At 40.8% G+C, this 27839-nt stretch overlaps 1 protein-coding gene across 1 annotated transcript in view; it reads right to left on the bottom strand.

The window, feature by feature from the left end:
- CRYBG3 (crystallin beta-gamma domain containing 3) overlaps positions 1–27839 on the bottom strand; it is an 80568-nt gene that overhangs the window by 35988 nt on the left and 16741 nt on the right. Inside the window, exons 3-7 of the mRNA XM_064728250.1 lie at positions 18385–18812; positions 3008–7505; positions 1978–2025; positions 1522–1637; positions 398–545 (exon numbers count right to left, since the gene is read on the bottom strand). Coding sequence (XP_064584320.1) covers positions 398–545; positions 1522–1637; positions 1978–2025; positions 3008–7505; positions 18385–18812 — 5238 coding nt within the window. The remainder of the gene's footprint in view (positions 1–397; positions 546–1521; positions 1638–1977; positions 2026–3007; positions 7506–18384; positions 18813–27839) is intronic.

The following is a 27839-nucleotide window of genomic DNA, read 5'->3' as shown; positions in this document are numbered from 1 at the left end:
CCACACTGTGCAAACAGGATTGGAAACCCAACTACTACTGAAGCAGAAGCCATACAGACACAGCAGACAGGTTAAGATAAAAACTTCTTCCAAAACATGAATTGATTCAGTTTTATTTCAAATAAGTGGACAGGTAAACATCTAAAAGCAGGGGAGCCTGTGTCACATGAGGGTTGTGGCAAAGAAACATAATCCACCTGCTCAGTAACTCAGGAAGAAAGGGAAATTTAGCACAGCAAAAGCCCTGGAATTTATCACCTAGAAAGTGAAAAAACTGAGTCACAGCAAATGTGGATAAAGTCAGGAACATGACACACACACTGTCATTGCTGGCAATACACCAGTGTGACCAACAAATCAATTATGCATGTGAGAATATTGTGGAGAAAGTCTGTACCTTTGTTACGTGTTTGATGGAACCAACTGTGAGGTTTCTTCGATGATGTTTTATGCCTGGGAGATCCCAAAGGTGATCCAGCACAGCTTCTCCTTCTTCTAGTACGTGTCTTCGGCCCTGGAACTTTGGTTTCTCATAAAAAATCCAACTGCAATAATGATAAAATGAACTGAGTCATTGCTGGTAGAGCATATCTGATGGAAAGCCCAGGAAAATTCTCTTCTTACCAAAACAAATATCACATCTTTCTTATGCTGTCCCTCAGTAGTCAACTGCACTTTGGTATTGCAAAGTAAAATACACAGTTCTTCTCCAGAATAAAACATAAAATAAAAATGCAGCTAAACTCCAATGTGAATGAGCAGCCTTATTTTACCAGGACAAATATATTAACTGTCACATCAAAATGTGTCCTGCTCAGGCAGACACTATCAAAGGCAGAAAACATACTAATAATGGCATTCAGAATTCCTTAGGATGTGAAAGAAATGTATGCACAGCCACACAGGCTGCCTGAAAACTGCATAAATGTGACATGCACGGCTGACAGTCAGAAACATTCCCTGTAAGCCCCACTAATTAAATTCCAGTGCAACAACTGACACAGACCTGGCCCCAGCTTCCCAAAGCAAACTGAGGAACACTTGCAAACCTAAAGGTCCTTGTATATATCCTTCTGTAGCCACACTCCTTTCAATGCCACATTGAAACCAGCAGCTGAGAATGTTCATTTGATGGTCCTTTTGCATCAGCTACTGTATAATGAAACTAATGAAACTGAACTGTAAAAATCCACCTTTTTTTTTTTTTAAATTCACATATTTCTAGTCATGATTATGGCTGCACTGGCTCAGCACTTCAGGCAAGAGCTCTAAACTCACTTGTGGCTCTATTAGAAACGTCTTGTTTGAAGCTAGCTCCCAGGAGAAGCAATCTATTTTTTTAGTGCAGCATTTAAAACTTTGTTTTATGCTTTTTCACTGGTTTCAGTCTAATTATAAAGCAAGAAAAAGACACTACTGCAGATGGGACATGTGTCACAAATAAAAGAAATAAAAACACAAGAGGAACACACAGGCAGTCTTTTGGAAAGACTCTATTTAAATACCACCTGGATTTCTTACCATCCTCTAATTATCCTAAGTACTGTTCCAATGGGAAAGATCCATGATGAGGCATCTAGCACATCTGAATGAACTTCTTGTTTACTTTTGTTGCCACAAGTATCATAAATAATAATCTGAAACAATACACAATGCATGCAAATGAGGGCCCATTTCAACACAGAGCACAGTTATTTTTTTGCTTGCAATTTGTGCCCACCCAACTGAGAGCCTGCACAGTTTCTTCCTTTATGAAACACTCTACTCAATGAAAACAACTGCTCAGAAAGACAGTAATATTACTAGTGGCAGGATTTTAAATAATATATTCTCACTGTTAGCAGGGGAAGTACATGCTATTAATATAAAAAAACAGATAGTTAAACTAACAACTTTAGATGCTTTCCTTTCAAAAATTACAGTATGACAAATTATTCCATGTATCATCTTGATTTATGTGACATCAACTCTGCTTACCTTCCCTGGTCTTGGGTTGTACTTGAGACTTGACCTGTCAATGAGGTTCTGAAATTAAAAGGACATGGCAAACAACTATTAACAACTCCAACAGTGGCACAAAGCACAGGCAAATTATTCTGGGTCCACTATTCCTGTACATGTACACAACTGTCTTTAGTAGAAAAAAACCCCAAGATTTCTTTCACTGCCATTCAGAGCTGGTGTAAATTATTTAACAGGGTGAATCAGCAGAAAGCAGCATGTGCTAGAAAGGAAGAGCTGTTATGGAAGTTATAACCTTTACAAATGTATTAACCCCTTCCCAGTAAACAATAAACTGCATTTCTTAACAGAAGAAAGAACAAAAGATACATCTAACACAGACTGGAGTATTCCCAACATTGTGGAAAGACTTCTTCAGTTACACACTTGGTCTATGTGGCACTTTCAGATTCTAAACAGGGGAAGAACTCTTTCTATACCCTCATTTGCCATTGCTTTAAGCAAACTAAAAAAAGAAATCCTAATCTATGGAAGCAGCTATGTTACCTACTTGCTAACTGAGCTATAGTTTGTAGAAGACACTGTGATCAAACAATCAAAGAGCACAGTAAACTGATAGTTACACATTTTTTGGACAAGACAACTCTATTAATCTCAGAAGTGAAAGACAATTTTCATATAAAAGGCAATTCCATCACCTTCAGGTTGAAATGTCCTTAACATGGAGAAATCTGTCTTGTGCTATTACAGAGACTTTTTATTACGCATATTTCCCAATTTTACCTTCTGTTCACATATTCTGTTTTACAGTTAAATCACTTTCACCTGTGTGCTGAACAAAGACTATTAGCTTTTAAAATTTATTTTATCAGAATTCTTTTTTTTTAACTATGAAAAAAAAGCCTAATAACTTCTGATAAAAACTTTTGATTGCTTTTTAATGACAAAAACTTAATTAAAAGGTAGCAAGGAGGATAGGGAGGAAGGAACTTTGAATTTGGGGTAATCACTTTGATTATAAATATCATGTGACATGACATCTTACCGCTGACAGTTCTCCCAGTTTTAGCACAGTGTTGTCTTGAAACCAGTGATTCTTTGGCTGCAGCATATCCTGAAGAAAGCTTCCAAACCTGGTCCCCTTTTCAGAAGAGCCTTTTCTGGCAGATTTCAAGTACTGGTAGTACACACTTGTAGGAGGCTGTGTTACAGCAGCATCAGCTTTCTCTGGAACTGGTTTACAAGGTGTCTGACTGGGAGAAGACACATCTGGAAACTGTTCTGGTTGCTCCTGTGAGTCAAGCTGCTCTTCTGAAAGAAGAAATGATTGTTCAAGAAAAGATCTACTTTGGTCATTTGATTGAGGGGTTGCGTTAAAATCCCCTCTGCACTGACTGGAAAGGCAGTTGTCTTCTCTCTCAACATCAAGAACATCTTCCTCATATGAAGGCTCTTCCTCCTCCTCCTCCACCCCATCCTCCTCATCCTCCTCCTCCTGGCTGAAGCGGGCAGTGAACTGCAAGCGCTCGGACACCGACTGGAGGAGGGAAAGCACAGAAGCGTGCTCAGAGCTGTCTTTGGAGGCTCCCCCAGCACGGCTCTCTGGGGACACGTCCGTGGACAGCACATCCTCCTGGGAGCTGTCATCCTCGTAGATGGGGGACAGAGAGAAAGGATACACCCTGTAGCGCTTGGCCTCCACGCTCAGGAAGGACTCCGAGCCGCGGCTCTCGGCTGCTGCGCTCCCCTTGCTGTCCTGCCCAAACAGACACCCTGACTCCTGCCTGCTCCTTGCTCCAGCACGCCTCAGATCATCTGTGTTATCTGAAGGCAAATCAGAAGGAGAAAGAGAACCAGTCTGCATCTCGTCAGTTGAGACAGATTTGTTCTCAGTTTGAAGAGCACCTTCATAAATGATGGTAAAAGAACTGTTTTCCCACTGTTCAATTAGGGGAGAAGAGGCCAAAAGTTCTGTTGGTTCCTTCATGCCATTGCTGTAGTCCAGGCCATTTCCTTCAAGCTGATCATTTCTCTCCATGTCTTGACCCTTGATTTGTGCCAGCTTCAGAGTGCCATTATTTTGGGCAAAGCCTGTGCTGAAGCAGTGTTTCCCTTCACTGGCCTCTCCAGGAACACACGGTTCAGGTACCATGGACTCAAATCTCAGTGTATCTAACTGCGTATCTAACCCAGCATTAACCTCTGCTCCAGTATTTGCCCCTTCTGCTAGCTCCTCTTCACTCTCCACTGCCTCGGAATTTTGTAAGGTTGCTTCTGCTCGTACAGGTACTTCCTCTGCAGCCTCTTTCCCACAGTGTTCGTGCAGGCTGTCCTCTGCATTGCTTTCCAGAGACATCTGAGGGCTGCTTTTATCTCTGGAGTCACTCTGCAGGCTGATACATTCTTCATCACACATAAAAGATGACAAATTAACATTTGCAGCTGGCAGCAGTGTGCACTCTGGCATATTTGTATTATTGCTTGAACCTTTTAACTGCAAAGGCAAAAGTGTTTCTTCAGCCATAGTAGCATCTCTATCTGTAAAATGTAAAGTTCCATCAGATTTTCTAACTGCTGATACTCTGCCACACATTTCTGCTGCAGCCAGCTGGTCACACACCTTTCCATTGTGCCTCTCTTTTATTGGTGTCAGAAGATCTGATTCCGGCCTTGCTAAACTGCCAGAGGAAAGAAATCCATTTGTTTGAGGACTAATTGCATTATTTGCTACTTTTTCATCTTTTTGGGGCCAACCTATGCCATTTTCCATACAATGTGGAAGCAAAGGAGGACCTGAGCAATCTGCCCTTTCACAGTTTACAGCTACAGTCTGAGTTTCAACCATCTCTGTTGGTTCCTGAATGTTGGCAGGAAATCCCATATCCAGACTTAAAGCCTTTGGTATTTCAGCCTCAGGTTTGGGCTGAACATTTCCAGAAAGCCTTTTCCTCTCAGGGCCTTGCTGCTGATTGGATGCCAGTTTTTGTATGGCTGAGTTAATGACCCCATCAACTGTTTCTTTTGCTTTGAGTTCTAGTGCCCTATGAAGGTCAATTTTATCAGGAATGGAAGAGAGTATCTTTTTATCTTTATTATTTGTATCCACTCTTTCATTTCCTGTAAACGAAGATGAGCCTCCTCCACTGGGCTCATTAAAATCTTTTAATGACTGCACAGCTGACTGGATTTCTCCTGCTGCCAGCTGTACACTCTCAGCCTTCTGATAATTTGTAATATCCATATTTATTAAACCACCCTTGCTCCCACAAAGCTGGCAGACACCAAAGCCTTCTTTTGCTATTATTTCTTCTGTAGCCAAGTGTAAAACCAAGTCCACAATTTCTTCAGCTTTCTTCAGCAAAACAGCAGCATCTGGGAAAGAAGAACATTCTTGTCCTTTCCCAGAACAGAGACCATTTGCCTGGGCAGGTGCAGCAGCTTTTTGGCCAGAAGGGGCTTCCAAAGGAGCAGAAGCACCAAGAATCACCCGTCCCACAGCATCCCTGCAGACAGTCTCAGAATGGGCTGACTCAGATGCAGCTTCCAAAGGTATCAAGGGACAGATGGGTGATGGCACTGCCTCTGCCAGGACACTGCTGCCAGCCTGTTGTGTGCACAAGGCCTCATCTGCCCCATCACTTGCTCTGGGACTGGAAGAATTACTGTTCCCCCGAGCAGTGCTGGACATCTCCAAGGCAGAAACAGGAAGGTTGGAGGCTTCTCTGGATACCAGAGGAGGAGAAGTGGGCCTGGAGATGCAAACAACCTCTGCACCTACTCCATCAGCACAGCTATCAAGCACAGGAGGAGTAATCTCAGGTTCCAGAGAATTTGCTGGGCACAAAGTTCTCAGGCCTCCTGAGCAAGGCGGCCTCTCTGTCATCCTGTTCACAGGGATTATTCTCCCAGACTCTGCAGCTGGAAAAATAGAGCTGTCCTTTTCAGAAGCAGCAATCTGGCCATTTTCAGAGTTAGTGGCAGAAGGCAGCATTTTTCCTTGTTTGTCAGATGAAGAATCAATTACTGTGGGTGATAGCCTAAGTTTATTGCTGTTTTCCTTCTTGGAAGAAAAATTAATGCACCTGCTTTCAGAAGCAGGTGGAGATTCAGAAATTAGCTCTACATCATCTTTTTCACAGGTGAAAGCAGAATGGTTGGTCAAAGGCTTTCCTTCAGATCTCAAGGCAGAATGAGGAACCATCATAGAGGTAGACTCGTGGGTTGGAAGCACTGTCAGCTCATCAAAATGTGTTTTCACACTTTGACACCCATGTGCACAAGGTGACACACTGGCAAGGTTTTCCACGGCAACCTCAGACAAAGCCTTCATTGTTTCCTCACTCTCCTTTCCTGGACAAGGAAAACCAGTCTGCAGTGTGGGAGCATCCTCAGAATTCTCCACGTGGATCAGCCCGTGACCATTTTGTACGTGCACTGCTTTCCCTGACCCACTCAGTTCTTCATTACAAGCACCCCTGCCCATGGCTGTATCTTCATCATGTCCAATAAATGACACTGAGGCAGTGAGATTGCCTGTGGCCAAGCACTTTCCTCCTTTGGATTCCATGCTGAGTGAAGTAGGTATTTGTTCATTGAAAGGGAAAAGAACAGTAGCAGGAGAGTTCTGTGGATTTTCCTCTCTGTCCACAGCTGTGACAATTTTCTGTGTATCACCATTTCTTGGATCACCATCTTTATTGTCACTCCTGGTGTGCTGATCTGCTTTCTGCTGAAATGTAGTGGTACTGAAATGAAGCCTCTGGACATCCAATGTTTGCTCTGAGTGATTATTCACTTGATGGTTGCAGCACAATTCTCCCTTCCCCTCCTGCAGTTCTTCATTAACTGTCTTTCTTTTTGACTTAGGTGAACATAAACAATTATCCTGTATTTCTTTTGGGGACTTTTTATTACCTGCTTTACTACAATAATTTTCTTTATCAAAGTTAGAAGTAGCATTTTTGTCTGTCTGGAGGAGAGTTTCTGCTTCTCCTGGCAGTCCATCTTCTTTTCCAAACAAGTCATTTGCAGAACTGACTTGAAGGGAATGAGTACTCTGGGAAGTGGAATTGCTTAGGATCCCACTGTTCCTACCACTAAATGGCAATAATGAATCTAGTGAAAATGTCCTTTTAACTTTTGTTGCAGCTAACGCAGGTGAATTTCTTAAGTGTAACTCATGGCATGATTCAGTGGATGAAGCTGTGGCCTTTGCAGTTCTTTCATGCTTACTTCTGCCCAAGCAATGCTGAGCTTTACCAAACTGTTTGCTTCCCACTCTAACTGCAGAAGAATTTAACACGGCATCATCTTGGTGATCGTTATCCTCATCTCTTCCATTTTCTTTTATTAGGCATCCTGATTTCACAGACAGAGTTGTCTGGACTTCTCCATTTCCTTTGACTGTTGAAGCATCTCTGTTCTCAGGACTTTTTTCTCCTTTTCCAGTTGCTGCCTGGTTCCTGAGGAGCTGCCTGATCCTTGCAGAACCCCGATATGTTGCGTACGTGACTGCGGGTGCCTCTGGCTTCCGTCGTGTCTGCCTGGAACAAGGATCATCAACATCAGCAAGGACAGACCATGAACTGCTGGCACAATAATAAAGTTTAGCACTAGCTGTAGATGATGTAAAATACTGCTTTACTCCACAAACTACAGACTGCACTCAACACTATTTTCCTCCCGCTTCTGCTAAACAGAGGTTTGTGTGACAAATGATATGGACACCACCTTTTACCAAAAAAGCCAACTTATATTTAAAGTAAAAAAGTGGATGCTGGCTTCACCAACTTCTATCATTTATTTTGTACCAGGCAAGGGAATTCTGACAAGTGTCACTGCAAGGCAACATTTGCAGAGACATAATCAATAATCTTGTTTTGAAGATGTTAGATCCTTCTAAAGCAGGCCTGCACATTAAAACTGAAGAAAATTTACTATACTAACATTCATTAAAATATGAATTGAAATTTAAACTTCTACCCAAGCTCCCAACATACTGTCAAAAAACAGGAGGAGGAGACACAAAACGTGGGGAAAAAAAGGAAGTATATAACAGGGAATGCTTTTTTGAACCACAGGGTAGTAAGGAAGAGATTGAATGGGGAATGGATAAGAATGAAGACCCTTGGAATGCTGGAGGGAACACCAAAATGGGAAAACTAGAAATGTTACAAGGAATTGATAGATTTAGCTATTCATTAGTCTTAAATTTAGCAGTAAAAACAGTGAATGCAAAAACTAAGAAATTAAAGAAACATCACAGAGCAACTGTGATCCTGCTCCTTCACTGCCCTTTCTCATAACACTAAAAATAAGTTCAGAGCCTGTCACTTTCAATTTTCTGAAGAAGCAGTTTTTCTCCTTTCTTAAAACTATGAGACATCACAAATACTCACCTTTCTTTCAAATGCTTTTCTCTTTCCCCCCTATTTTTCCGCCTGTTAAAGAATTCTTACAAAAATCAGTCACTGTCAGCTTTTCCATTCTTCATCTCAAGACAAAGTAGATGCACAGACTAGACTTGAACTCCCTTCTGCCTCAGCCTCCACTAAAACTAAGAAGAAACTCTTTCAAAGTCTGCCCTGTATCTGCTGACACAGGGAATGCTGGAATCAGCCATTCAGCTGTATGGAAAATTGTCCTACTCGTTTCAGGAGATTCTCTTGGGAAAAAAAAAAAATAAAAGGTGTTGGCCAAAATTTTGACTTCTAATATTAAAGCATTGCAATATACAAAGATAGCTTAATAGCTTCTAAAAGCTCTTTGCACCTTCCCTCATTTGTTCAATTTTTTTAGAAGTTGTTACAGCTCTAGAGTTGAGAACAAATAATTTAAGTGAGAAATAAAAAATTAATTTAATAAGGAAACTGAAGCATCTGAGTATCACTGAATAACTAAATTCAAATCTCATCTCTATGGATTCTGAGCATATATTCTCTCAAAAGATATATACGAATATAAAAATGGAATGGATTCGCCAATCTAAAAATCGACTCTATTTTCTGGCAAAATTTTAGAGGCCAAAATTCTTACTTCACCATATATTTTATTTTTAAGAGAGAACTTAATGCTATTTAAAATCACAAGTAAAGAATACACACAGAGTACAAGTGAACTAAATGTGGAATTATTCAAATTCATAAACATTAAAAAAAAGATATAAACAGTCATTTATATGCATGTTTTACATTGTCAAGTACCTTTAAGCTAATGCCAAAATATATTAATATGGGCATTCAGACTGTGTGAGAACTTGATTTGTATTGGGATTAAATTCACTGTAAGTTCTGATGGAGCAAAAGCTCAATATAGGGTTTGTTGGTCAGATCTATTAAGTCACAGAGGAAACAGGAAAGTCCAGTATAAACAGCACATCTCCCAAATTGCCAAGTAAGATGCCTACATTTAGTCTTCTATAGCATCAGTTTGGTTTATAGAAATACCAGCAGTGGTAGCTGCTAAACATCACACACTCCATTTGTTAAAATGGCTGACTTGAGGATTCACAACCCTCCAAAACATAAACATTTCTGAGCCAAAAAAACCCAAAATACAGTAGAGAAAAAGGGTAGTAAAAAAAAAATCATTATTGTTTTCCACAGAAAATTTTATTCTAATATTTTCTAAAACTCCAGAGAACATAAAAATGTGAGGGGAAGGATTGAATTGAGTTCTGCAGTGCAGTACATTTACTCAGCATCAATCAGAGTCATACTAAAAATAAGTCTTAAGAATGTAAGACCTGATCATGCTCTTATTTAGAATTAACCTTACTGAGTAACCTTTCCTGCTTTAAATAATCACTATTAAGCTTTTACAAACTCCAGCAGCTCGTCTATACTTTGGCCAACCTCAAAAATACAAGTTGGCCTACAAGCGCCCTGAATCCAGATGAAATTTCTTTTAAGAAAACAAGCAGACACATATTGGTACAATTTCTCCAAAAGAAAAAAATAATTATGGATTCTTGTACAGACCAACTGTAATGACACATGTTTGAAGTGAGCACGTAAATGGTACTGCAAGATGCCAAACACTCATTTCCACCAAAACCAAGGCATGACTATGAATCAATAGCTTGACAAGAACTAGCTTTTACTGAGTGTCTTTTACTTCATGGTTAGTATTTTTGTATGATATGCAGTGGGGAGAATTCAGATTTATGTACAAACGTGGTGAGAACCAGTATTCCAGAAGAAACCCAGAACCAGTATTCCAGAAGAAACATACCTTCCCATTGTCTCCTGTACCCAACTTTGCCTTTGAATTTTTCATGTGAACTCAGAAATTCAGAGACCCAAAGCATCCACATATGGGATGAATAGGTAAATTTTTCAGAAGGGATGCCAAGGAGAAGCCCCAAACCAAAATTTCTTACAGAAGGCCAGCCAAAAAATTGTACTCAGAAGCTTTTTTTTGCCTATGTATGTATTGCAACCTTTATAATTTCTCCCAATTCTTTTTGCTCTCCATTTGTCTTCTGAGGGAATTTTATGCTCCAATTGACCAATTTGAAGTCGGAAGACTCCAAGCCTTTTTCCCCTTGGAGAATTGTGCACAAACCCAAATCTCTGCAGCTGCAGAGCCCCAGCCTGTGCCAGGCTCTCCCAACACACAGCTCTGCTCTCCTGCACAAGACTTTTGTCAGTGAGCTTTATTTCCAACCAGAACCAATCTATCCTCCACAGACAAGGCAACTTCAGGGTCCCTGACCTTTGATAAAGAATTTGCTCCTCAGCTTGTTATAAAAAATGTTACCAGCAGACCTTTTAGTCCTAATGCAATTCCTTGCAGAGCACACAGAAGCATATCCACTCTGAATGCTCCCATGCAACAAGACATTTAAAAAATGAAAACCCATGTTCCTATGCAACACCAGCAACTCAGCTGTAAGTCTTATGAAACAAATTTAGAAGCAGAGTGTGCCACTAAAAAAAATCTTCTGAAAGTGTCACTGGAGACTTGTTTCATTTCTGATCACCAAAAGAATGTCAGTTCAGAATTTACCTTAAAAACTCTTTGCAAAAAATTTTTTTTGGCTCATGTGAGGATGTAGATGAAAGCCTGATTATACAAAGAACCCAGTGTGAATTTGTCACATATTTCAAATAGTAGGAGATTTCTTCTTTCCTGTCCTCACAGGAAGTTATTCAATTCCCTATAAAGCCTTAAATCAGTTTCACAAAAGACTTTGACAGCAACAAGAGAGGATGTCAACATGAGTTACGTTAGATTTGTCAAAAGTAGGTGCTTGTAGATATTTCTTCTATTGTGAAAAAGATATAAAAAGTTAAAGGGGGACTAACTCAAGGAGGAGAGGGGAACATGTTCTGACATCTTATATGACAGACATCTTGTGTAACTTGCCCAAGTGGCAGTGGTTATAAAACAGTGCTGTTGATTTGGAAAGCCAGAAGCAGGAAGAAACCTGCTACCTTAAATGCCTCATTCCAGTGCACCCATAAAGAACACATTGTCTGCATTTTTTCAAGTGTTTGCCATGGAGATGGCAATCCCTCCAAACCCGTTTGTACCACACAATAACACAGAAGGCAGAGAGCCCTATACATTTTCCGAAAGGTGGAGGCAGACCACACAGACTGACAGAGCATCTCAGGCTCCAGCAGAACAGCTCATCTGCACAGCAGGGCACTGCTGCCCAGTCTGCCTCTCCCAAAACATGCCATGGTGAATTTTCTCCTCTCACCTGACTCTTCCAGATGTTTTCTCTCCAGTGCAGCAGTCTGCTGCTTTAACAAGCATATCCATGCACAATTCCCCCAATCTCTTCTCATAGACATCTAGATTTGGTACTTGTGACTCCTGGCCACCCCTCTCTGACCATCTTAAAATTACTGCTGTTTATTTTAATTTTATTCCACTTAGCTTTTATTCCACTGTATAGTTAACTGACAGCTTTTAAAAAAATTACGTTAAGGTACTTCATCTGGAAACAAGTGTCCTAAAGTCACTTTGAAACACCTTCTGGTGGAACCCAGCTTACTCAGCCAGCTGGTTTCTATGCTCATTTAAGGTATTAATAAATGGGAAAAAGAAAGACTTGCTGAAAAAAAAGACTCTGTGGGCTAACTGAATAGTTGCCATACACAACTTAGATGACAGAAAATGTTTTAGCCACAGGGGATAGCTTCATGATATAAATCTGCAGTCTGAAATACTTAGTGTCCTGGCACGTCACAATGTATGTTTGAAAAGGTCAAAAGTTTGATTGAACAAAGTGATTTACATGCAGTTGATTCTGCAGGAAATTTCAAAGCTAATGTTCCATAAGGGCAATTAAGAGCCAACGACAATTTTAATAAAAGCAAACACAGTCTCTGTGACCTTGCAAGGAATGTTTTTCCTTCCCCTTGCCCTTTAGGGTAGAACTTCTTGATTATCTCGCACATCTGGGAAAACCTATTCTTTGAGTCTGAAGGAAGAGAGCACACACCAAGGCTGACCCAAACACCAGAGGCTGTGAGACCGAGACAGCACAAGGGGATCACTCCTGGCCCTTCCTTGCCCTGTTTCCCCAGTAGCTGGCAGCAGCCAGCCTCCCCACCCCACACCTGTGGGATCTGTCCTCCCCTGCTGCCCCTCGCTTTTCCCCAGTCCCACTCTGGGATTCAGGTGCCGCACTGGCCCCTCCCAGGGACAAGCAGAGCTGCTGCTGCTTCTCACTGTCGTGCAAGAGCTGGGGACAGCAGTGAGGGCTCCCCTGAGTGTCTCAGCTCAAGGCTGAAGAAAGCCACTCCCCTTGGCCTCCTCTGAGATGCAATGTGGAATCAAAGCCAGGACATTCCTTTACACTCTTGAAGCAAGAGTGCAGCTTCAGGTGGGGTAGGAAAAGCAAAGGGTTTGTCTCAGTTGAATACATTGAACACTTGAACAACTCTACCAAAAAAAAAAAGTTCAGTGGAGAAAACAATCCAGTGAATTAGTTTTTGACTTAATTTATTTAGCTCAATTTTCCATCACACATCTGCTAAGAATTACTCTGAAAATACAAAGTTTCCTTCTTCAGAAACACAAAAACCTTTGCTTTGGCACCAACAAGAACCTTTCCTTTGGACCACATCCCACTGCGGTAGGCACCTCTCTCTGGCAGGTAGAGAAATGCTTTGAGGCCTGCATTCCTCCCACAGCACAGCCCCTGACCACTCTCCACAGGTCACCCAGGAAATCAGGGCCAGGATGATCCTGCTCCTTCCCCAGCACAGCCTTCTGATTTTGGGTGGTATCTGGCTGGCCTAGAAGGGTGGAGCTGCCCAGGTAGTTCATGCCCCTCCTCAAGTGGCACCAGGCCACTCTCAGCAATGACTCCCCAGCAACTGAACAACACTGCACTTCCATGGCCAGAAAGCCACCAAAACATCAACAAATCAACAGCAACAGCAGCTTCCCCACTTCTCCTCAGGAATTACCTGATGAGACCACTGCCTGGAACTAAGTGATGAATTTCTGTTCATTCACTCTTGATTTTCTGCCAAAGGCATCTATAGGGAAAGATGAATGTTGCTGCTACTGACTGAAATCAACACCACAATACACAACAATCCATCAGACAAATTAATGCTGTGTTTTGTTATCACCACAAGCCTGCCTCTGACAAGCAACACAAAGGAGAATTACAAGCTCTGAAACAAACCTATTAACCAGAATTATGTAAGCTTGAAGGATTTTATCAGATGTATTTCTATCAAAATAAAAGGGCAGGATTTGCTGACAGTAGCAAGGTGGGAAATACTAATTGCTAATACTAGCATACATCAATTAAATCTGTAACAACAGGTTTACTAGACCTAAAAATACAATAAATAATAATAAAAAATTCTCTCACAGAACCCACTAATGTATAACATAGTAGAACTGTAAACAGACTGAAATTTCATTCTCCTTAGGGCTACCTCCCTTCTGAATGAAATTGCTTGCAATGCTCTCAATAAGTTATTCCTAGTACCTAGCTGTTAGTAGGGTGTGAAATTTAAATGCATGTTTTGAGCATCTGCTTTGGAAATCACCCCCACCCCCTTTTATACCTACAGTAAGAAAATCCTTGCAGTTGTGGGGTTCTGAGTTTTTTCTCACATCCATATCTACAAGGTTCATAACAGAAGGAAGAAGATGGGATCTTAAAATACTTTGTTGAATTCAGGTATTACTGTCTTAAGCAGGACTACTTAATCAAAACATTTGGAGTAAGGAAATTTTTGCTTTTTTTCTCTTCAGCAATGCAATAAAGCTGCTCCTTGCTGAAGTCCAGAACAAGCTGTGCAGTTCCACAGGCACCATTGTTCTGCACACCACTATTTGTAGCATCCACTTATTGTTACTGGATATTAAAAAAATAAAAAATCTACTGGAAAATACAAATGGCAGGCAGTCAATGGAACAGATGTGGGTCATGTATCTTTGGGGCAGGAGGAAAACACCAAAGTTCTGTCCTCAGTCACCTCACAAGGTACCATTCATTACCACCTCTGGGATTCTTGAGAAGATGGCAGCTATTCACTGCAGGAAGTCCATTCTCAATGTTGAAGACAAATCACTGCTTTTTAGTGACAGGCAATATATATAAAAGTGCAAGACTTTTACATTATAGGAAAGAAAGATAATAGGGCAAATCTGTGTCTTATATTTGTCACCTACTTCAGGAAATCACCATCTCTCTCATGTAGACTTTCAGCAATGAGAAATGAGGTGAAGCACCCCCACTGTTCCATGGTTTTATTCTTAGGGCTTATTTCATCAGCTAAAGGTTGTCTTTTAACATCATTAAGGAGTGCAGAGGCCAAGAATAAACACAAAGTTTTCACTTTATACCTACCAGTCTGCCACAGGGAATTATTCCACCCAGAAGCTGCCATCTTACCTAAGCAAGAGGGTTTTTCTACTCTAAGTAGCAAATACCCTACTTTGCAATTGCTTGCTCCCTTTCACTTCTTCAAGGCAAAGAAACCTTCAACCATGCCAGAGAAATGGAAGACTGAGGGATGAAATAGCTGGAGACTGAGCCCAACTCTCCTCACCCATCTTCTGTGCTGCAATTACTGTTTGTAGTAATTGTTGTCTACAGACTTTGCCAAATGTATCATGGTTTTGTCTTTTGTGCTCCTTCTTTGTCACTTGCCACTGCTGGGATTAAAGGAGCAAAACCCTTTGAGGTACAGATCACCTCTGAGCCAACCAGCCAGGGTGATGGAGGAATAAATAACGTGACCTACACATTTTGTCCCTCAAAAACATGTACTTCCACAGACTGAGCTCATGAATTCCACTTTTCTTGGCCCAAGGCCTGGAAACCGAAGTCTTTACCAAGTGCCAGACCTCCCACTGAGGCCAAAATTAACCTCAGTTTACAGGTCAGAGCACTCTGATATCCCTGAACTTCACCAAATATTGCTTTAAGGATATGAGGAGAATGAGGTTGTCTGAGCAGAGGCATCTGAGACCATCTGGTAGGTTTTGGAAATCTGAAAGGTTGTTTGGTTTAGGCTTTCTTTTTTTTATACAACTCTAATGGGGATTATGCAATCTAACAACCATCCCTCTTCCACTTATCATTGCAACCTCCTCACTAACCAGAGACAGTCCCTAATGCAGTATTTCACTGCAGTGTAGAATTAACAAATTCATTTACATCTTCCTCAGGACAAAGGAAACTGCTGCCAGATTAATAATGCAGTGGTCACAAGGATTTGTAAAGCTCTCTGCTACATCCTGCCTCTACAGAAAATGCTGAAATGCAGTTTAATGCAGCAATCAATGGAGTCAATACCTTTGGCTTTAAATGGCTCACTAGCACATCTCACATGACTTTTAGGACTCAATCACTCTTAGGTTCACATCTTGGCTCTTCATGGTTTCCACACCTTCCTGCTGCTTTGTGCTAAGTCTTTACCCCTTCTCCCCATCATTCCTCATGTGACTGGAGCATCCACTTCCATGAAAACTCTTCAGCCAACTGGGAGCAACCAAGAGCATTTTTACAGTTTGGCCATGCTATTTACAGGTAGTTAATATTTAGTAAAAAAACCCAGCTAGTACTGGAAAGAATAAACTACTCTGCATCCTTTAAACTTTTATAAACTAAAAGAGAACAAATCCAGCACAACCACTTCCATAAAAGAAAAAAACAAAAACAGTTATCCTTACTAAAAAACCAATTATTCAAACTTTTTAGAAAGGTAAACAATGCAAGCCTCTGCTTCCCTGCAGCCATTCCAATTTTTCTTTACTAATTGCTTCAGAAGAGCAGTTCACATTGTGTGGTCAGGCAGAGAAAAACATAATTAAAGTTACACAGAGATTGTCTAACTTGTTAGTATACCAAGCCAAAAAGGGCAGAATGTACACTGTACTTTTGAGAATGAGCTTAAAGGACACAGACTGGTTTAATGTTTCCCCTAATTTACAACAGCTACAATGAAAAAAACTACAATTTTTCTTCCGTTCAAAAAGTTATCTTCCATGGAAAAGCTTCCTTCTGTATATAGGTCAACCCTTCCTTACCTCCAAACTAGCAACACACATTCTTTCATGCTTGCCTAGCCATGAGACAAATCTACACTGAAAAACTTCACACTGGTTTGCAAAGATTACCTAACAATATAAGACAATGCCAAAGGATGGTCAGTTGAAAAATCCATCTGTAACTTGGACTTCAGGAAAACAAAAATAACTGAAAAATTTCCATACAGAGCAAAGAGATCAATTCAGCGACTTAACACCCACACCTTCCAAACTCTTCAAACTTTGATAAATGCCTTATTCTATTAATCTACATTTTTATGAAGAATTCACAAGAAGAAAAAGGGGAATGAGATGCATCTTACCCTGTAAATTGTGCATAGACAGTGAAGGACATAGTACAGAAACAGCAAATAGCAGCAAGAGACTGATGCAGCAGCCCAGCCTGTCCAACAGGTTTCAGGGAACACAGTTTGCTCAGGAACCAGACCAAATAACACCACGCTCCTGGGCTCTCCTGGGAACAGCTGAGGGGAGGAGAACTTTTCTCCTGCATTGATCAAAGCAGTGGTGCTGCTGAGCTGCAGCTTGGAAAAAGCACAGTCAGATGGGTGATGCCATGATAAGAGGCTGGGATAAAAACCAGTCAACCACGACACAGACCAAACCAGAGGGCTCATGAGAACACAACCAGTATTACTATTAATTACTGTATTTTGAAGGTGGAAATACAGTTTTAACTTCACTTAAATAAGTATCACATCACCTATTCACATCCTGATCAGCCACTGCATGTATAATATAATGCTTCAAATAATTATTCTGCCAAATAACAGGTAAGGGCAGAGTGCTGGAGACATCCCAGTATGGAAATGGAATTCAACAAGCAGCTATTTTGGCTGTCTGTGACCTCCTACATGGAGATGAAACATTTCACATGCCACCAATAAACAAACTGAGCACCACTCAAATTAATTTAAAAAACATGAAAAGAAAAAAAGGTGTCTCTTCTGAGCCCATCCTCCAAATCTGCAATCCAAGCAGGAGCACTGTGAGAGACTTACTGGTTACTCCCAATCACTACCTTCTGCTTAAATTTGAAATAAATATTCTGGGCCATACTGAAAGCCTGAGTCGTCATCACTTGCAGATCCACTGCCCACAAACAAGTCCATGTTCCACACACCCATCAGAAACTGGACAGGTACCACAGGCACACATTCACACCTAACTCCAAATCCATGCTGTGCTGACCCACATGCAGCCAAATTTCCAACATAACAGCTACAAATGATTCTGGAAAACTGATTTCTACGTTTATGACAGTCATAAAAGGTTTTGTAATACACAGTGTTGACCACAGCCAGTGTTTTAAGTTTTCTACTCTCAAACACACAACAGTGCCTTTCCCACCACTTTTTTTTTTTTTTTTTAATCTTCTTTTAACATTCTATAAAGAATGTTCCATATTTTGGCTAATTGAAATTAAGTGCTTTACAAAACCTTCTTTACATCACAGGAAAACCCCAAAGAACTAGGGGGGAAAAATCACACAAGCAAAAATCACCCAGTCAAATAAACTAGGAAAGATGATTTAGAAGTGAGAAAACCTTATTTGCAGAAGTAAAATTATTGAACTGCTGAGATATAAAAAGAACAAACATTCAAGTTTTTATATAGGCCAAAATATGGATGGAAATAAGTTCTTTACACTTCTTTTCTTAACATATTTGTAAATGCCACATCTATTCAGGAGAAGCCTAAACAACTTCTTTAAAGTTATATTTTGTTGCAGTTGACTTCTCCCCTGCTCATTTATTTAGGGCAGTTGCTACTGGAGTTCTGCACAAAGTCAGGGCCACTCCAAACACCCTTAGAAATTACAGACATTTCTCATACACACACACACAAACATCAACATATTTAATAACAAATTCTAAAACTTACTTTTCTGTATCTGAGGATTGTTTCCAGCTTCCTTGAAGATCCCGTGTGTTATCTTTCCCAATATTATTTAAGATGGCATCATCTTTATTTACAGAATCCTCTTTTTTTCTAGCTGTAGGCTCTTCAATTTTGGGGTGCTTTGGCTGCATGTCCTTTGGCAAGGTGTTTGTGCTCTGTAAATCCTTTTCACATCTGTTGGGTTCATCTTGGAAGGTAGAGGATTTAGATTCTACCAGAGAAGATCGTGTTGCAATATTAAATAAGCTTCCAAGGAAATGAAAAAAGCCTTCTCGGGGTTGCTTGTCTTTATCTGATGTTTTGCTTCCAGGAGTCAGACTAGGAAGGCTATTGGCCTTTTTCAGCTCCTCCTGGATTTCACACTTGCTAAGCTCTTCTGTGGAATGGTTCTTCTCTTCATTTTGACAAGCCTAAGATAAATACAAAAAGCACACAAAGATGATGGTTCCTGTCATTTTCACACATTCCCAAATTCCTTGATTTTAATTTGCACCTATGCATCGTATTCCTTTCAGGAGATCTGTCATTTAACAAGGTTAAAGCCCACTGCTTGTTGTTTTCTCTTTTTGTACCAAAGAGGACCCTATTCCACAAAAAGTAAAAAGGACTAGCACAGGCTAGAATATTCCCAAAGCAGCTGCAGTGGAACAAAAATACAAGACAGATGGTAACAATTGCTTCAACTGGCATCAAAAACATGGGGAAGAAGCAAGGAACAGTTATTTCACACTTCAGACTAATCCCCTCAGAAAGCACAGCTTCACAAACAAACCTCCATGTGCTTGTGAGAACAGCTTTCAGCTTGCAAACGCAGGCAAGAACACCAGAGCCAAACACAAACACCCCACAGCCTTCTGCACTTCTGAAAAACTGAGGAGAATCAAGAACAAAACTGGGATAAAACAAACTCAGCTCACATCCCAGAGGTGAATCCTACCTATTATCCTTAGCAACTTGATGTTGAGCCCTCTGGCCAGCTCTCCTTCAGCGGCACAGCTGTTTCCAAACGGATCTGTTGCCTCCCACAGTGTCCAGCACTCTTCCCCTGGTTTCACAAGCCAAGGTCCTGCAGAGCAGCAGCCCTGCACCTCTGACCTTCTGCACTGCCTATCAGTGACCTGAAATGAATGAGCACCAGGCAGGGCTTCACCTCGTTCCAACCACATGTTCATTTCTTCCCTCAGCCCAGCTGAGCATCTACACCCAGAGGCAAGGCAAGCTCTGCTCCTCACCAGCTCATGCCCTTGAATTTCCCCTGTGCCAGCTCCTCTCAGAGATCCAAGGACTGCTGTCCAAGCTCATGTTACTTCTGTCAAGACCATCTGCCCAAAAGGGTGATGCAACTTCACTGGAAGGCTTCACAAACACCACTCACAGCCACATTTTCAGCTTCACAATCTGCAAATGTGTTTTTTTCCCTGGACTAAAGCTTTCTGGGAAGCACCTCCCTCCCCCATCCCCACCCTTTGTAGTGGGTGCCATAGGCTATTGCTGCCTATTTTATCTTTACAGTACAACCCTGTAATTTCAATTCCTGATTCAACCCAGTTTATTAACGCAGATTAAAGTTACCCCAAGCTTTTCTCAGATGAAATCTATCCTGCTCAACAGGAGTGGGAAAGAACATGAACAAAAAGTCCGATGCAAATTTTAGTTGTGTCAACAATACATTTGGATAAGAGTAATTGTTTCAAATTGGGCAACACCTACACAGAAAGCTACTATTTCCACTAGGTGACCAATCCTATTTCTACTTGAAGTAATCTTAAATAAGCCAGCAGGCTTATTTGTTAATAGGCCACCTGGGATCATGTTAATGATGAAAAAAGTGTTTTAATGAACTCAGCTTCATCCTTGGGGAACAGCAGTTTCTTAAGAACTTTCAAGATATATTTAGTGATACCGAAGCAGTGGTCTTTAAACTTCAAGCAATGCTTTTTTACCCTAAAAATACAGAGCAGATGCAATTGCTTAATATTAAAAGATGCATGTGTTGGAAATGGAATTATTTATTGGAACTGTGAGGATAGAAATTGAACAGCACTAATTTGATCCACACATCATCCATTTTCTATGTACAGGCAAGACACTTGTAGAACCATATTGAACTTCTAAGTAAATTTTTAAAAGTGGGCTAAGTCAAATTCTGGCCTTTTTTCATCCCACCCGTGACAAACCTCACCACTCCCCCCACACTGCTCTGATCAACAGCTGATGCATCACAGAGGGGTGCACTCACCCCTGTGGGATCAGAAATTTACTATTTAGATGTCAACTCTACCCAAACCCAGCTCTGGAAATGAAGATGCCAACAGTGCAGCTTGGAGATGTGCCACAGCTCTTGCTGCTGTCTTCAGTATTAGACAAGTAACACATGAGCCTGGAATGAACCTCTTGAATAATTTACTTTATCTCAGAGGAACTGAGTACTTTGCATAAGGAAATACAAAACAGAAACAAGAAAACAAAATTATTTCCAAAATTTGATGGGTGAATGATTCACCATGTCAGCTTCAAAGTTCTACTGTCATATTTTCTTCCTTCACTTTGCCTAACACCTCAGCATTCTTCAATGCCAGATTTTAATTTAACTTTAAGTGAAGGAGGGCCTTTCTCTACAGTTTTGTGGTTTGTACCATTCTCACAGATTTGTCCAATCTAAAAGAGTACCTCACTGCAGGAAATGCACACAAATGTTATTCTTTTCTCTGCACAGCCCTTTTAAGCCATAAACATTTATACTGAATATTAAAATATTTATGAAGTTAACAACTAAATGCATTAACTATAAAAGAAATAGTTACATTAAAAACATTACAACAGTTTAGTTTTATAAGTGTTTTTGTTTGTTGTTTTGCTTGGTGTGGTTTTGTCCATTTTTAAAAACCATTTCTATTCAGAAACTAGTGGAGGGTTTGTTTTTTTTCCTATTAGGAGCTGAGACATCAAATATAGTTAAATCTCTACATGTGAAAATGCTCTCTGAGCAGCTCTGAGACATAACACTTGTAAAGACTGTGCTGCTTATTTGTGAGCATAATTTATGCCCTGCTTGAAAAGCTGTTTTGTAGTCTCTGCTTCCAGAAACAGAAATCTATTTAGAATTTCCTTCCTCTTTAATCTTCCTTTCTTTACTTAACTTTTGGTAAATCAAAAGAACAGGAAGCTTTAATATGAAAGGGTCCTTCCATACATTTAACCATAAACAGCGTCTTGCATGAAAAAAAGCCACAGAGAACATTTACACCGTGCTTATTTGAAGATATATGTGGATATGAAGTCTTAACACAGAAACTATGCAAATCCTTCTTTCTTCCCTTCAATATAATCAATCCTACTCTCCATATATTCTCCCTCCTGCTCCACTTTGCCATAACAGACAGCTTGAGCTATTGGTATTTCACCATTTGCACACAAAATCTCAATTCAAAGTCTGAAGCATTATATAAACAGCACTGCTCCTGCTGCAGATTTTGAAGTTGGTATTTTAAGATGGTGCCATATTCAAATGGCTGAGACGAAAGCACATGATTTTCCTTTACGAGAGCCAGCAAGCCTCTAGCACAGCAGGAGCCTTCAGGCACCAGTGCCTGCTGAACACGCAGCACGGTGGCAATTCCACGAGCCAGCACCACAGAAACTTTCACTGAGCATTCCCCATGCCTCTCTCCCAGTCTGTCTCTGACAGAAGCCCCTAGTGAGCACTCAGGGAAAAAAAAGCTAAGGGTGTAGGTTTTCTATAAAGTAATCCATTCTATGGTACATCCCATCAGTTGTCAACAGTCAGAGCCTCTAGCAAACTTGACAGAGCATTTGATTCCCTGTCACAATTAAGCTTGAGCAGTTTGATATTCACAACATTGCAGGAATATCAGTGACTCTTGTTTTACCTACACTTCATGTCATCATTCAAAGAAAAATAAATTTAAATTGTCCTCTAACAGTGTCACAGCAGTCCGAATAGTTTCTCCGGTTCACCAAGAAAACTGGTTTCTGGATGGAAACCTACCTGCTATAGTGCTGTCTTTCTGCTCCTCTTGTTATGAACTGTCATCAGTCTTCCCCTTGCCTCCCCTTTCCCACTCTCTGTGAGCTTTCCTGCTTGTGACATGCTTCATGAAGCTTTAATTAGCTTTTAGTCCTTTGGCAACTCGTTCCTCCAAGTTTCACTGAGCAAGCCCTGCGTGACCTGGCCTGACCTTGTAGCTGAACTAAGGCTGGACTGGATGACACTCTGGGGTCCCTTCAACCTGAATTATCCTATGGGCCTGTGCCCTCACATGCAACCAGGCTGGTGTGGCAGACTGTGAAACAAGATTATGACTTCGACCAGGTGACAGAGGAGACTGCAGCAATAAGTGACCCTGTGTCTGGGCACTGTGCTCCCACTTTGCTGCACTGAAACCTGCCAGCTGGGGCTCAGGGGACAAGCCCCCATGCCATGTCCCAGGCAGGATAGTTATCCCAGCTGAATCATCCTCTCCAGGCTGGCAGGATAGTTATGCCAGCTGATTTATCCTTTTCAGGCTGTAATCCACTCCAGGCCGCAGCACGGACACCCACCCTGGGCCAGCTGCACCTCAGCAGGCAGGCCCAGGTGAACAACCCTCACAGTGGCATCCTGGGGAGGGTAACCTGCCAGGTTATCTCAGTTTTCCTCACCTCCTGCCCAGCAGGGAACCCTTGTGACCACCAGGATTGTTATCCCAGCTGATTTATCCTTTTCAGGCTGTAATCCACTCCAGGCCGCAGCACGGACACCCGCCCTTGGCCAGCTGCACCTCAGCAGGCAGGCCCAGGTGAACAACCCCTGAGATGGCACAGCATCACCCTGGGGAGGGTAACCTGCCAGGTTACCTCAGTTTTCCTCACCTCCTGCCCAGCAGGAGGTAGGTACCCTTGTAAAGCATCTTGTGACCACCCTTGTAAAGCATCTTTTCTCAGCAGCTGGGTGGCTGAAGCTGGAATTGCCAGAGGTTCTCAATCAGCAAGGGCTACATCTGTCTGCCAAAAATACAATCTCTTTTATTGCCCTAACAAGGGAAATGAAAGCATTACCAGCATTAAAACACAGATCTCTGTGAACAAAGCGTTAGCTTGCAGCCACAACTGCCAGACATTTGGGATTTCCCTCCCCATGAATGAATGCTCATTACCAAGCAGAAACTGCAGAGAGCCGTGCAGGGACCTCTCAGGCCGCCTGTCCTGCGGCACTCAGAGCACATCCTGCCTCCTGCACAGACACCTGCTACCACCTCATGTCCCCTGCACTTGTGGGAGAAGATGGCCTGCCATCAGAAAGGGAGGATCATCACTAATTCACCCCAGGGACTTCCAACAAGTCATTTAACCCCAACACCCTGATCTGAGAACGGGCCACGGCCCTACTCCTGAGTTTCTGTTTGCTGGCATTTAGAAATTAATTAACAGCTTCGGGCTCAAGTGCTGGGTGCACAAAGTAGCACATGTAGGCATTGCCACATATAGAACAGGAAAATTAATCTTGTTCCTAGCCTTGGCTTTGACCTTTCAACACCACTGAGATGGCTGCATTTCATTTAACAATTATGAGCATCTCATTCAGTCTGAACACTGACACAGTATATAAATTCTGTGTGCTAAGCAAAATCCACAGCGATAGAGCTGGGGCTGGTGGCAGGATAGTTCATCCCCACAGTGCAGGTTTTTCAACAGATTTTCTTTTTCTGGGAAGTTAAAGCATCTTTGGTGTAATCTCCCACTCTTTCTCAGTGAGTGGGGCACACTGAAGTGCCTTAAATCCACATGTGAAATAATATTTTGTTCTTTCAAGTACCGTGAGGAAAATCTTTTAGGCTTGTGCAACCAACAGGAGGCAATACATATGGAAGCCTAAAGAAAAACTACTGGACACAGTGAGACACAGATGAAGAACAAAGCTTTTCTACAGAAATTAGAATGGCATTAAGAAAAATTCAGGCTAAAGTACTATCAGATAGTGAAATGCACAATAGGAACCCCTAAAGGTCCACTGTTGCTAATGGTCACGAGCCAAATGGATTGAAAAAACACATGGGTAAAGTGGGTTTTTCCTATTTAAGCCAGTAATTCAAGTGGTGGTGTAGAAGACGTAAGGGAAGTCCACCATTGTAAAAAACTATTTAGTCTTTCCTAAAACTCACCTTTTAACTAATGAGAAAAAGCAAAAACCCCTCAAAAGAAACAAAGAGTGACTTGGGGTTTTGGGGGAATTTAAGTTAAAGTTATGAACTCAGTAGCTCTACAAATACCCAATTAACCTGAATATTTTGGTTTTTTAATACTGTGAAGTTTTCCTTCCACATCCTCATTTCTCTGCTTGGTTTGAGATGCAAAAAATCAGGTCATGGCAACCCCGGAAGACAAAAGTAACTAGAAAACTAATGAAATCATGGCATCACCATAATCAGGAGTAAAAATTAACAACAGGAAGAGACATTTAGTTAAACTGTATCAGTTTTGCATTTTTAAAAATAAACCTATTTAAAGTCAATGACTATTTAACATTTGGAAAGACAACAGCATCCGTTCAAAGTTCAGCACTGGGATTTTGAAAATTTGTTTATCCATTTGAATTCTTGAAACAGCAAGGAGTCATTAATGTACATTTAATTTGTCAGATGAGGAAAGAAAAGATGAAACAAGCATTCTCTGAAACTCTATAGTATTCTCCTAAAATCTGAGGAAGTATCCAGAGATACATTCCCTGAGGAGAACAACAGATAAAGTGGTCGGGGTGAACATTTCAAATGAAAAGGTAGAAAAAAGGAGGTACAATTTGAAATAAAGTTTCTGCTGGGTCACCTTCACAGAGAATTTTAAACTCAGTGAAAGTCTCTAGAATGACCAAATTAACTTTTTAATTTAAAAGTTTCTCTTCACACCATTTGAAGAGCTGCTTGAAAATTTTCCCTTCTGAATTTTCTCATTGAATTATTTTAAAGCTCTGATTGAAGATTAAGAACTGGTACTCACTTCTGAGTATGCAACCATCACCTCATTACTACAAGGGCTACTGTAGAGCCAGAAAGAACAGAATCAAATTGTCTGTTTTACTTCTGTTCTTTCCCCCAAACTCCTCCAGTACTACAATTCCATTGCCTTTTAATAAATATGTTTTCACAAACATTAAACAATTTTTGTTCTCTTTTATTTGACAATTTCTTGAAGCTGGAGATTAAAAAAAAAAGGTGAAATTTACCTTTTCAAAGGAGAAGGTGACAGTACACTGGGAAAGGGATAAGACAGTGTGACTTCCACCTGCACATACATTCTATTGGCAGATTATAGCACCTGGCACCACACTTCTGCTTCATCTGTCTGCTGGTTTTCTGAGTTAAACAGACCAAGATATAAAACTTTTTTCCCCCCACCCATCCTGAAACAAAGTTTCCTCATGATCCCTTCTTTGAAGAACAAAAGTAGTAGAGAGGGAAGCACGTTTCAAGATCATTCTTTCTAAAAATCTTCAATATTGCAAGGGAATTTACCAGAACTTTAGATGGGACGATCTTGAAACATCCCCCTCAAGACATTCAGCTGTTAACATCAACTGTCAATTTAACAAAGTATCCTGGGAAACTAAAAGGTACCACCTATAAAATTCCATTTCAACAAAAGTTTACATCATGGCTGAGGAAAAAAATATCTGTTTTCAGCTTTCACAAGAGAAATATTGATGGTACAAACTCCAAAACAATTTTTGTTTTATCTTTCATTTGCTGCTGTGAACAGTGACAGCAAGACTTTTTAAAAGTAACCCTCAGGTTTTTAAAAAATTCATGGTTGGCAGCAATAGCCCATCTCCCTTGACTACCAAAAGAAAAAGCATCCCTCTCTCTGATTTCTACTTATTAAGTCAGGAATTTAGCAGGAATTCACAGACACCCTGAGTGGACATTACTTAGATAATTAGTGATGAAATTTAAAATTATGAGATTTTTGAAATAAAATCAATGTAACATAGAACCATGACAATATAAATCCCCACCCCATGCTATATGGAAAAATGTATGCAGTTAACTAAGACTTTAGGTTTAATTTTGATTTCTAACTTTTTTGTAAAACTTAAAACTATAGTCAGAATAAGGGACATTCAGTAGGAACAGCAACCTATATCCAGCAAGTTCATGGGATTTCTAAACAAGTCTCATGTAAACTGGCACACTGGATGAAAAAATTTGTGACGGAGAATTACAGCACAAATTAGGCTGAAAGGAATGTGGTTGGGGAGGTCATGCAGTCTGTGCTCCTGCACAAAGCAGCTCTGGTTCATCCAGCTTTGTTTTGAGTATTTCCAAGCATAAAGATTCTGCAACTCACTTGGGCAAACTGTTCCAATATGTGACCATTTTTACAGTAAAGGGAAAAAAAAACAAACAAAAAAACCAAAAAAAACCAAAGAAATAAATTCATATAGGTGACTGGAATTTCCCATGTTCCAACTTGTACCCGTTGCAACTCCTAAAAGAAGCTGGCTCCATCTTATCACATAATTGCAGTCCCTGCCATCAAAATTTAATATCATGTCTCCTGCTTAAATACAGCCATCTTTATGTTACCTTGAAATGAAATTCATGTGAGAAAGCAGAGCTACAGAATAATCTCTGTTTTCCATGTTCACAGTGTACAGGAGTACTTGTCAGAGGACAATTAGGTACAGGTTTAATTTGTAGCACAGAAGCTTTAGATGGCATGTTAAGAAAAAGGGTTTTTAATTATAAGGTCTATGAAATTGGTAGAACAGTTGTCTGATGAGGTTGGAGAGATCTTAAGAGATCTCCATCCCTGGAGGTCTTTGAGAACGAGTCAGACATACTTTTATCAGGTATGACATAGATACAGAGATCTCACCTTGGGGCACAGGAGCAGACTTGATAATCTCTGCTGTACTTTCTGCCCTGAGTTTTCTATGAAGGTTGAGACTGTCTCAGGTTAATTCAGGCTGGAGCCTATGGGCCAAATGATGGAATGCTTGATACTACTGAAATACTGTAACATAAATTACATAAATTATACATTTGGTGTATCAAATTTGCACTTATTTTTTGGAACTTTTGCCTGACACAGCCCACATGGTGGTTTCTGTGTTGAGATGCTAAAGAATTCCTTCCTAATGGCTTATGGAAGAATGGGCTATTTTCTCCATGCACTGCTACAGGAAAGATACCCAGTGACCATTAAACCCTTTTTCAGGGAGCATTGTTACAATATTCCCTTTGAAAACAAAGTCCCTGTAGCACTAAAAGTGAGGTTAATGATACACTAATGTGCACTGGACACTCTGTAGTGCAGACACTTAGCACACTAAACATGAGGTTCGAGAGCTGTTTACATGCACACAACCATCTGTTCAGCAATCACTGCTCAAACGGAGCGTTTACTCAGAAAGGACACCCTTTACAGCCCTGATTCAAAGG

Source organism: Zonotrichia leucophrys, chromosome 1 (genome assembly GCF_028769735.1).
Source record: "Zonotrichia leucophrys gambelii isolate GWCS_2022_RI chromosome 1, RI_Zleu_2.0, whole genome shotgun sequence".
NCBI lineage: Eukaryota > Metazoa > Chordata > Aves > Passeriformes > Passerellidae > Zonotrichia > Zonotrichia leucophrys.
The sequence above is the reverse complement of the archived record's forward strand: the minus strand, read 5'-3'. Positions and strand labels throughout refer to the sequence as shown.